Source organism: Tympanuchus pallidicinctus, unplaced genomic scaffold, assembly GCF_026119805.1.
Source record: "Tympanuchus pallidicinctus isolate F22 unplaced genomic scaffold, pur_lepc_1.0 scaffold22, whole genome shotgun sequence".
Classification (NCBI taxonomy): Eukaryota; Metazoa; Chordata; class Aves; order Galliformes; family Phasianidae; genus Tympanuchus; species Tympanuchus pallidicinctus.
In genome coordinates this window covers 24,833,497-24,845,309 of record NW_026294739.1, presented here as the reverse complement: position 1 = coordinate 24,845,309, position 11,813 = coordinate 24,833,497, and the positions used below count along the sequence as shown (strand labels likewise).

The 11,813-nt window shown below is 55.8% G+C and overlaps 1 protein-coding gene across 4 annotated transcripts in view; it reads left to right on the top strand.

Annotated features, from left to right (window-relative positions):
* The first annotated feature begins 201 nt into the window (after positions 1-201).
* The window catches only part of ZFPM1 (zinc finger protein, FOG family member 1), a 28,493-nt gene continuing 16,881 nt past the window's right edge, over positions 202-11,813 (top strand). For 2 of the 4 annotated variants that reach the window (XM_052686235.1, XM_052686234.1), the window contains exon 1: positions 10,055-10,278. In XM_052686235.1, the coding sequence (XP_052542195.1) occupies positions 10,098-10,278 (181 nt within the window). In that variant the 5' untranslated portion in view covers positions 10,055-10,097. Of the gene's footprint in view, positions 307-3,561; positions 3,675-10,054; positions 10,279-11,813 lie in introns of those variants that run through there. The other 2 variants (XM_052686236.1, XM_052686237.1) reach the window with 2 other exon arrangements.

The window sequence follows — 11,813 nt, the reverse complement described above, 5'->3', positions numbered from 1 at the left end:
CCCGGAGGAAGGGGCGGCGGCCTATGAGCGGCCGCGGTGGGGGGAGGCCACGCCCCCGTGGAACGTTCCGCGCGTTTGAGCCGTCCCGGGCGCCCCATTGAGAAAATCCCGCGGCGGTGGCGGCGGCGGCTGCGGCTCCGCTGTGCCGCTTACGGCCCCGGCCCGGCAGCGCGGGGGGGGCGGGCGGGCATGCGAGGGGCCGGGAGCCCGCCCGCCGCCACCCACCTGCCGCCCGCCCAGCCGCCAGGCTCGCCTCGAGCCGAGCGATGTCCAGGAGGAAACAGAGCAACCCCCGGCAGATCAAACGTGAGTTCCCCCGGCCGCTCGCTTCGCCCTATCGCACGCCTCCTTTTTTTTTTTTTTTTTTTTTTAATTAAATGGCTGGTTTAATTTTTTTTTTATTCCCTTTTTAATGGCTTGATTATTATTATTATTATTTTAATGATGATGATGATTTGGCTTTTTTCTTATTTTTGTTATTCGGTTATTTTTAATAATTCGTGCTTAGTACGCGCCGTTTCTTTTAATTATTTTTCATTACCCTTTTACACTCCGCCTCTGCCCTCAAGCCACCCCCCCCAACCCCCTCTCCCCCCACCACCACGCTGCCCACCGCCCTCCCCTCGGCTCCGCTCCCGATGGTGCCCCCGATAAGCGCTGCAAATATTCCGCTCCGCGAGTCCCGGCCCGATAGATACCATCGCTCTGTCGGGACGGCCCTGCAATGCCGATCGTATCGCTCCCACCCGTCGGAGCCGCCCACGGGGCTCTCGGTTCCGCGTGGGGTTCCCCGACCTCCACGGGACATCTTTGTCGTGCGTTCCCTCTCCGCGTTCCGGAGGGGGGGGGGATCCCCGTTCGGCCGCTGTCCCCCGTGGGTCCGCGAGATGCGGGGCTGGGATGCGCCGTTCGTCGCTGCGTTTTAGGAGAAATTCCCCCAACTGTTGGAAGTTTTGGCTGTCGGGCTCCGCCGGCTGCGTTTTCCCTTCCTCTCTCTGTTGGCTTTTTTTTTTTTCTTTCTTTTCTTTTTTTTTTTCTCCCCCTCGAGTCGATGGAAGCGGGCGATAAGGCCGAGATGGGAGGATAGGGAAGGCTGGCCACCATGTGATAATAGGGCTTTATCTTTCTCTTGAAATAATTGCAAGGCTGAGTTGCACCTACCTGTTTCCCTGCCTGGGGTGATTGTTCTGCCGATAAAGCTCAGCAGACTTTTACCCGGCTGGAGTTAAAAATAGTCCCAGCTGCCTCCTCGGGTTGTTGTTTTTTTTATTTCTTTTTTTTTTTTCTCTTTCCCTTTTGATTATTCCCCGTTTCCTTTTATCCAACTTCTGCGGGTTCTTCTCTCTCTGCTCCCCGGCGATGGAGCCGGGTCCCTTTGGACATCCGGGTGGGGGAAAACGGGATAAGATGGAGCGGGTGCAGAGGGGATGTGGGGTGCTGGGGGGGTGATGTGGAGGGTGGGGGGGATATGGGGCGAGGGCGGCTCCCCCCCCCCCGTTCACTGCAGAGATGCGAAGCTCTGATACAGTGGGAGGCTGATCTCAGGCCGCCAGCGATGGCCAAAAGCGATTAAAAGCTGAAAGCTTGGAACCCTTCCTGTATGTGTCAACATGAAAACAGTCATTAGAGACGTGGAGCGCCGCGAGAGCGCGTTGCGCTGCCTCCGACAGCCCTCTCCTGAGGAGGGAAAGTATGCATGAATCAGGGCTCTGGTAACCAGACTCCTCTCATGTACAGACCGGACCTGTTTCCACAAAGTCTATCCTTTTTATCATCTCGGCTGGAGCATTAAAACCTCCTCCAGATCCCTATCTGCTTATTTTATTTTCCCCAGTGACGCTATGTTCCCTCTCTTGTCTTCATCTCCTCCTTTTTATTTATTTTTTTTTCTTTTATTTTTCTTTTCTTTTTCTTTTTTTTTTTTTTTTGCATTATGTATATCTGACAAACCCGATGTGCAGCGCAGATAAGGGGGAGATCGCGGCCGATTGCTGGCAGTGATAAGACAAAGATCAGACACTGGACTATATTTAACCGCCCGCTTCAACCTTCCCCTCCGCTCTGTGTGTGCCGAAGGTTTCCTCTCCCCCCTGGGGAGGGGTTGGGGCTGCCCCCCCCCTCATTGCCACGCCATGGGGATGTGCTGATGGGAGCATCGCATCCAGCTCTTGTGTTCTGCAGGGTCTCTGTGCCATGTGCTGTTCCCTATCCCGTCTCCCTGTGTCTCCATGCCGTGTGCCATTCCCCATCCCTTGTCCCCATCCCATGTGCTGTTCCTTATCCCATGTCCCCATCCCATGTGCTGTTCCCATGCCATGTCCCCGTGCCGTGTGCTGCTCCTTATCCCATGTCCCCATCCCACGTGCTGTTCCCTGTGCCATGTCCCCATCCCCGTGCTGTGTTACCATTCCCCATGCCATGCCCCCATCCCATGTGCTGTCCCCCCTGTCCCCATCCCCACGCCGTGTCGCCATTCTCCATCTCGCATCCCCATGCCGTGTGCCTGTCCCTACACCACGCTCTTACCCCCCTGGGGTGGCTCACCTCCCCCTCCTCCCTCCATCACCACGTTTCACACACGCCGAGCTCCCTGCAGCTGCCACCGCTTTATTTTCTTTCATTATATATATATTTTTATTTTTATTTTCAGCCTTTTGTTCTGCTGGCAGATAGATGTGAGGGGCTGATAGAGCGCAGGAGCCGATCCCCAGTGCTGATAGCCCCGTGATATTTATTAACTTCAAACGCAGGAGCGCGGCTGATGAGCGAGCAGCTGGCGGCACGCAGCCCTGCGATGGGGGGGCGATAACATTGACCCGTGCACCTCCCCGAGGCCTGTTTTTAGTATATAAATGTATTTATTTCATTTTATTTTCCTTCCTAAATGAGCTGGAAGTGAGCACTTTTGTTGTCGTCGCAGGAGGCTGTGGGTTTTTTCTTTTTTTTTTTTCCCCTTTTTCCCTTTCTATTCTGCTCTCAGCCAGAGCAGATCTGCGCTCCGATAAGCGCAGCCGATCTCCATCCTGATAGAGATCGCCAGCACAGATAAGGGCTGCTTATCTCTCCCAACCAGGCTGGAGCAGCGCTCGCTGCAGCAACAAACACAGCAACGAGGGGCAGGAGGGCTCCCACGCTCCCTTCCCTTGCAATTGTGATTAATGCAGGTGCTTTAATTACCTGATGGGGGGCAGCTGCGTGCATGTGCTGTTATTTCTCAGCGTGTTCCCCCCCCCCCCCCCCCCCCCCCACACACACACACACACCCCGTGTGCAAAGCAGCCTCAAGTAGAAGCCGAGCTTATCACCTACAGATGTTGCATTACTTTGACGAGCACTGACTTTCTTTTCCGATCTCTATCTCCGATTCTGCTCAGCGCAGCAAACGCGCGTGGGGGTGTGCGGGGGGGGGGGAGGGAGGGCTGTCGTATTTTTGTCTGTGGATACTTTTTAATTGCCGTGTGATGGTGTTAGATAGCGAGCCCCATTGGCGGGGGGGGGGGAGGGGGTGAGGTGGGGGGGGCAATATTTCTCTGTTGCAGTGCAGTGGGGCTGTGGGTGCTGCAGGAACCCCGGTGCTGGGATCTGTTTGGTGCCAGCGGTCACCCCGCCGTGTCTGATCCTCCCGGTGCTCCTCCCGCTGTTGGCTCTGCGTCACTCCTCTCGGTAGCATGCAGGTGACTAACTCCCTCCGCTCTGCTCTTTTTATTTTCCTCCCCCCATCCTTCCCTCCCCCCCCACCCTCCTGTTGTTCTGCTGCTGCACTTTTCCATCCTCACCGCCCTCCGTGCCTCAGTTTCCCCATCCGTGCTGCCAGAGAGGAGTGGGTGGCAGACAATGCTTTTCCCCCCCTGCTCTGGGGTTGGGGAGGATTTCCTCCCTCATCTGCAGGGAGAACCCTGAGGATAAGCAGCACCTCCCTAAACCGGTCCTATCTGTGAGATTGGAGTGGGGGGGCACAGCCCCTCACATGTCCTACTGATGGGGACGCCCCCCACGTCCTGCAGGGTTCTGCTGCTGCTCCCATGGGCGCTGCCACCCCGTGTGCCAACCCCTCCCCTCTTGTGCAAACCCCTCCGAGCTCCTGCCAGCTGTGACTCAGTGCTGGCAGGGCCCCGTGGCACCTCTGCCCCCGCAGCCAGCTGCTGCCATCCCCTTGGGATGCACTGGGAGCTGCACTTAAAAGTGAGGACCCATTGGAGCATCTTTGTAGAGTGGGGTGGCCCAGGCCAGGCCGTTGGTGCTGTGATGGTGGGGATGCGGCCAGCAGTGCTATGGGACATCCCACCATCCTGGGTCTGATCCTGCATGGCCACCAACTCTGCTGACGGCAGGGTGAGGGCTTTGAGCCAACCGTAGGTGATGCTGTGAGGTTGGAAAAAGGCAACCTCTTATCTGCTGGGGTTGGGGGAAGGGTTGTCACCGTGGATGGTGGCACAGGGACACCTCACTTCTGTGCCTCCCCGTGTCACGATCATCATTTGGATGCCACGCTCTGTGCTGTGCCATGCTCTGCCAGTTGTTGGACTTGTGTGGGCTGCTACCCCAACTTCAGACCCCTCCACAGGTCTGTCCCCAAGCTGCCATCCCCATAGGCCCCATGCTGTGCTCCCCACTGCCTGCAGGATGAGAACCGTGGTGAGCCAGGGACCGCTTCCAGCGCTCTGATGGAGATGAGCACTGTGCTTTGGGACATCTCTGTCCCCAGCACCTGGAGTCAGAGGGTTGTCTGCAGGATTTGTGCTCTGCGTGCAGGCTGGTGAGGTCACTCTTTTCCCTGGGTGGATTATGAGGCTTTTGCGAGTTGTGGGCCGGTGATGCGGGCTGGGAACGAGCCGTGATGTCCATGGGGGTGTTGTGGCAGACGGAGCGGTGGATACGGCAGAAGAGGGGCACTGGATGGCAGCATCCCAAAGGCAACTGTGGACACGGCGACGCCATGCCCTGCATCCCTCCGTGTGTCCCCATCTCGGATTCCCACCGATGTGAGATGGGGTCATCCTGGAGCGGAGGTGTAACGCACAGCACTGGGGTGGATGGCACCCACGTCCATTGCAAGGATGGCACTCAGGCTGGGAGCGGCGGTGTTGGCCAAGCCTGGGGCAGAGCTGCTGCACCCTGCAGTTTGGGGTCAAGTGGAGCCTTTTTGGGCAAGGGAAGAGGCCTCGTCCACAGCTCCTGGGGGAAGGGGAGGGCTCCTCTAACTCACAGCTCGCCAGTTGTGTCCCATGACCGCCGCTGCCGCCTGACTCAGGAGTTTTGGCTGCCCGGGCTCAGTGAGCCTGCTGTCCTGCTCCATATTTTATCAGAAAAGTTCAAGTGTTTCGGGGGTAATAAAGTTCCCTCTTCCGACAGCCGCCGCAGTGAAGGCTGCGCATTGTTCCTGTAGCAGCATGTTTTTTCGGAAGGGATGAAATGCTGAAAGGAATGTAACTGCTGACCTTGGGCTGCAGCGGGGTTAAGGAGTGTGTGCCTATGAGTCACTCCCGATAAGAGCCTTCCACGGCTTTTTTTTTTTTTTCCCCTCTTTTTTTTTTTTTTTCCTCTAAAATAATTCTTTATCTCCCGTTTCTCACATCAACATATTTTCTTGACATCTCCCATTGAATAGCAAGCAAGCCTCTCTCTCTCTGTCTCTCTCTCTGTCTCTCTCTCTGTCTCTCTCTCTGTCTCTCTCTCTGCCCATCCCACGCGATAGGGTCGCACGGTGGCCATCCTTTGGGGTCGCCGAGCTCCGTGCCGCCGTCGCGGTGCCACCCACCCTGGGCACAGCCCCATTCCCAGCACTCAGGGCAGCTCACGGCGCTCCATCTCCCAGCCGAGGCCTCTCGCGCTACTTCCAGCTCTATGATAATGCGGAAAGTTGAACTGGCCCCATTACTGCGCCGCGATGGTTGCGGCGATAAGGCTGTGATAATGGCAGCGATAGCGGCAGCTCGGTAGCCAATGGCTCTGCTGCTCCTCCCATTAACATTCCCCACCACGGCCCGGCTCGGAGCTGCCTATCTGCTCTCCATTTCCACTCCTCCGCTAGATAAGAATGGAAATACTGACTTCATAGCTCACTGATTAAAGTGTCTGGATTTCTTGATAATACACAGATAAATTATGTTTTTCAAAAAGAAGGTAGGGAAGGGAGCGCGAGGGGAGGGGAAAAACCTCCGGTCCATTTTTATTATTATTATTATTATATTTTTTTTTTTTCATTCCCTCCTTCTCAGGGTGAGGCTGGGCACAGCGGGCAGCAGCTTTTGGGGTTCAGCACACAGGGCTGTGCTGTGAGCCGGGTTACGTCCTCGCTCCATGTGTGGCGTGGCTTCGTGCAGCCAGGCTGCCTGCGCTGCATCCCCAGCCACGAGCGTTGTGTCCCTAAGGATGGTGGCACTTGGCCACTTGGGACCTGCTGGCACTGAGCTTTGCTGCGTGCCGTGGGGATGCTCGGCTTCCCCCATTGCCGTGGTGCCACGTGCTGTGTGGTTGTTCCCAATGGACTGCAGCCAGCTTGCTGCGCCTGGCGACGCTTTTCCTTCTGGACCTCCTCACACCCCCCCAGCTCTGCTTCCAGGACTTCTTCCTGTCTCTTTTCTGTATCTGCTGGTTGTGCTCTGTGCGTTGGGTTCAGCCCTGGGATGCTGCTGCGTGCTTCAGCTTTGGGTCCGGCCTCGCTCCACAGGCACATCCTCATCATGATCCCATTCAGCCTTAAGGATGCTCAGCCCCTCCTGCCCGGTGCCTTGAAAAATCACTCTTATTGGGTGTTTTCCTAAATATTGCTGATGTCCCTTAACCATCCTTGCCAGAGCCGTCCGGACTCTCAGGCTTTTTGGTTCCTAGCACAGGGAAAGGTATCGGCTGTGGGAATCTCAGTTTGTTTCATCCAAATATAAAACTAAAGAGCAAACAGTATAAAGTTCATTTTTTAATGTGCTGCCCCATTCCAGTTGGGCTGTTCTCTTGAATTTTTTTATTTTTTTTTAGAGGAACTGCGATAAAAAGCAGCGATAAAGCCAGGACTGTTTTGTGTAGGAGTCGGTATCTGCGTTATCTATCTCCCTTTTTCACTCTCCGAGCAGCTCTGTTGTTTTTTACCCTTATCTCGCTCCACCAAAATGCCAAGAACAGGAAAAAAAAAAAAGAGAGAGAAAGAAAAAGAAAAGCAACCCAAGCACGCGTGGTGTGCAGACACCAACCCAGCATTGGGGGCTGCTGGGGGCAGAGGGGGGCTGCGAAGGGCACTGGGGGCTGCGCACCCACAGGAGCAGTGAGGGATGCAGGAGCCCAGCTGATGGCTCAGTGCACACTGTGCCTCACAGGGATGTGCTGTGCTCCGTATCCCTGCTTGTCCTCATGTTATTGATCATAGAGTTGGGACTGGTGGCATGCTGGGGGAGTGGGAGCATCCCCAGCAGTGATGTTGGAGGCTGGTGGGCATCCTGCTGTACCCTCGTCCTCTCGTGATGCTGTTGGTAGCTGAAGTTTCAGACTTGAGGGCACAATCTGGCCTCATCCCTTTGCTGGCAGTTGTTGGATGTTGGCAGTTTTGGATGGAGGAATTTGGGGCTCCCCAGGTTGGGGACCTGCAGCAGTGAGAGGTGATGGGTGACCCTGTGTGGGTCTGATTTGTCACTGGATTAGCACAGTGTGTGAATTGCGGCCTCTCTGTCACCTGCTGCTTGTGGTGTTCGTGGTGCTGTGCAGTGGGTGAGCATCCCCATCACTCCCTATTCCCATCACACACCATTCCCGTCCTCGTCCTGTCTCCATTCCCATCCCTATCGCACTCCATCCTCATCCCCATTCCTCTCTATCCCATCCCCTCCCATCCTTCAAGGCCTCACAATGCCAGCATCCTGCACAGGAGCAGGACACCGTTATCCCAAGGAAAAATACAGAAATGGAGACATTCCACCCAGAAAAAGTCCCTTTCACCAAGGCCCGTTTGCTCCCTGATGCTTTTGGGGCCGTTTCCTGGACCACACGGTTGTGCCACCTGATCCCACTTGCGCATCCCTTCATGTCCCTGCGCCCCACGTGGTGCTGCCTCAGTTTCTCCCCACACAGCAGCATCTCCTTCCCCCCCCCCCCCCATCCTCCGGCAGCAGATCGCATCCCCATTTTTGTGCGGCAATCTTCTCCAATCCATCTGATGCGCCGGGGCCGGGGACGGCTCTATTAGAAGCTCTCTCCTCTCTTAAAAATCTATCAGGGCCTTATCGGCCCCATCTGAAACGTAAAGTCACTTCATTGTCATTGTTCCTGTATTTTCTTTCTCATTATTTCCCCGTGCCCCCCGCGGCCGCTCCCCCCGCCCCGCGGCGGCTGTTTGATACGATGCGGGCTCTCTGCTATTAGTATTAGTAATCGCGTCCCCTGAAGTGAAACAATCTCCTGTAATCTATCAGCGGTTTATCGGCCCTATCTGAGCGCCGGGAATGGCTGGGCTCGGCGATGGCGCCATGCTCGGGCGCTGATAAAGTTACAGAGTTCAGCCGGTGATGAATGTTAAGTAACTGCACCCCGCGCAGATAGGATGTGGACTTGGCAGGGGGAGCAGCTCCGGCTGAAACCAATCTCTCCCCTATCAGCAGGGCTGGTTTTTCTCAGGCTCTGCCTTTCGGCTCGGCTTTTTCTGTTCTTTTTCTCTTTTTCTCGCTCTATGCGTGCGCGTTTTGGGGTGAGCGTCGCCGTGGGTGTCCATGTGGAGCATGGGATGGGCTCTGCTCTCCCATCGTCTTCCTCCGTCTCTCCAAGGGAACCTGTAGAACACAGAGGGGTGGTTGGGATGGGGAGATGTGTGGGGCCTCTCCCCGTTCGGACCCCGCTTGCTTTGGGGGATGCTCAAGGATGCAGGAGGCGTGGAGCGGCCTTGGGTCGCCATCCCAATGGTGCACATGGGGAGGCTGCACCCGTGCCGTAGGAGAGGTGCCACCCACATCTCACCGTTGTCCCTTAGCCTCTTGCTGGTGGAGTTTGTAGAGCCACTGCTTTGGTCTCAGAGCATTCCTTTAGGGATGCAAGCATCCCCTGCAGCCATTGGATTGGGATCACCGTGCGTTGTGAGGGACCCAACAGAGTGTCCCCCACCCCGGCAGCAAGGCACCCTCTGTTCTATGGCGCAGACATAAGCATCCTCCCCCAGCACCTCCCCAGATACATATATATTTATTATTTTTTTCTTCCTCACCCTTTTAACACAAGGGAGCCGCAGGGTGAGTTTATCTGGGCGCGATAGAGAAGGGCTCCCGATTCGAGATAGGTACAGCTGGGGCTGGCCCCAACATTATCAGCTCCATGCATGGGGTTGATATTAAAAATACTGATATCTTCTGGAGGGGGGAGGGGAGGGGATGCCGTTCCAAACCTGTGCTTGGGCTGATAGGGAGAGTTTTGTGCACAAAAGTGCTCGTTTGCCCCCAAAAATGAGCGAGTCCGCGTCGCTGAGGAGTATATTGCAGTTTTGGTGAGGTTAAGGTGAGAAAGGTCAGCCAAGGGGAGGACAGAATAACCCTGTAGATAGCACGCCCTTTGGGGACTCGTGTCATTTCCTAGCCACCAAAACCTCCATTGGCTGCAGCTCCTGGCACCTCCTGTGCTGCTCAGGGCACCCGAGGCCATGCAGAGCATTAGGGCTGCTGGAAAAGAAACCTTAATAAGTGCCGGGGAAAAAAAAATTGGGTGAGAAGTGTGGGCTGCTGGCCCATCAGATAGCGGTGGTTTTGGATCACCCTGCAGCCCAGGTTGCTCCTCAGGCATCACGTGCTGCGGAGCGGCTGCAGCACAACCTCAATACAAGACCCTGGGGAATCCCCGTGCAACGATGGATGTGGCCAAATTGCTGCACAGCGATGGGGATGGCTTTATGGGGTGGGAGGGGGGCTGGCACAGGGCGTAATCTGGGGACATGCAGTTGGTGATGGCGCAGATGGGAACTGATATGGACTGGGGAGAGAGCGGGTTGTCCAGGGAGTGCTGCTGGCTGTGGCTTTTCTCTGCAAATTTGTGCTGGTTTGGGAGAAAGAGAGATTTGGGATTGAGAGGCTGCTGCACTGCCCCCAAAGCACCCAGGCTCACGGCCCTGCATCTCCATTGCAGCGCAACTGATGAGCAACCCGTCGTCCCATCCCTGTGGTGCTCTGTGCGCTGGGAGCCAGAACCTGGTGGGGATGCTCGCCTGGCTGACGGGGATTGGGATTGGTTTTCCTCTGCGTTTGGAGCTGAATTCTCTTCTTAATTCAGAATGTCAAGTGGAGCTTGAAGGGTGTGGTGAAAATGAAGAACAAGGTTGTTATATGGCTGCTCGCTGCCAGCTGACCCCATAGTTGTGCCTGTGGTTCTGTGATGCTGACCTCAACCCCATAGAAACGGGGACACTGGAGGGAGAGGGAGGAGATCTCTGGGCACCAGGAGGCCACTATATCACGTATTTAGGCTCTCCATCCCCACGATCTTTTGGCTGATTTGGGGCGAAAAGTGGGGTCAGCCTTCAGTCCGTGGCTCTGGGCAGTGCCGACTCCTTTTATTTAAACCTCCACCTGAACTTTGATGCGTGCTGATAAAAGCCAGCAGCTCGCAGGTCGCCCCCTGCTCACACGTGCAGTGCTGCAGCTCGCGGGACGGCTTCCATGGGCTCCTCCTCCTCCTCCTCCCCCCTGCTCGGAGCCGGTGGGAAAGTCTGGATCTGTTGCTATTTTCTATCTGTTATCGCGGCCCCTTATCGCTTTGCTCTTGTCTGCGTGCCTGCTCTCAGAGCGCCCAGGGTCTCTCTTTTGGCAGCGTGGAAAAGTCCCCTCTTCTTTTCTCGTTTGATTTTTTTTTTCCCCCCAAAGTTGGAGCTATCCCAGCCGAGGGGTGGCCAATGCTCCTCGTTCTGGGGGTGCAGAGGTGTGGGGTTGGTGGTGTGGCTGAGGGGGGGCCCTGGTGCTGCCCCCATCCCTGCGCCCACCCCAGTGTTGGCACGCCGTCGCCAACACCTCAACGCGACTTCTTACAGCCGCTGTGATTCGGAGAATAAAACTCCTTGTTATCAAGGAAGGAAAAAAAGAGAGAGAGAGAGAAGGAGGGAGGAGGAAGAAGAGTTAATCGCCGAGCGGAGGATCTCGGAGCAGAGCGCTTTTGGGCTCTTCCCATCGCTGTAAAGCCAGCCTCAGTAATTCAGTTTTAAAGCATGAAAAAAGGGAGTTGATGAAATTCCGCTATCAGCACCGAACCAATATGCAAAATATCTCGCCGAAAATCAAATAGCTATTATGTTTTCATTTCCATTTCAGCGTATTTGCTTAATGAAGAATAGACAGATCAGGCAAGCGGAGGGAGGCTGTGTGCGGCGATAACTGCGCAGGGCTCCCAGCAATCCCACAGAAATGACGCTCTGCTCCGCCACTCTCTCCCTCTTTTTTTTCAGCCCCCCCTCCTCCTTTTTCACCCCTTTTTACTTTTCTTAACGTAGCCGAGGGCTCCTTTAAGCCCCACAGCCATTGGTGCTTCCCTGCCTGGGGCTGGGGATGTGGGTCCAGATGCAGCGGGTACCGCCTGTCCCCAGCCGGTGCAACCCTTTCCCTGTAGGCATCCCATATCAATGCATTCTCAAGAAATGAGTTTTTTCGGGTGGTTTTTTGTCCCCATTGCCTCTCAAGGTGGGATGTGAGTAGGGTGGTGCCTTTGGAACGCCAGGAGGGGCACCCATTGGAGCACCCCTAGGGACGCCCATTGGGACGCCCATTGGGACGCCCATTGGGACACCCATTGCCACACAGCTCGGTCCCCATTGGTCCCTCCCCACCCCTCTGTGGCAGTGCTGTGCTGGAGCAGCACGATTT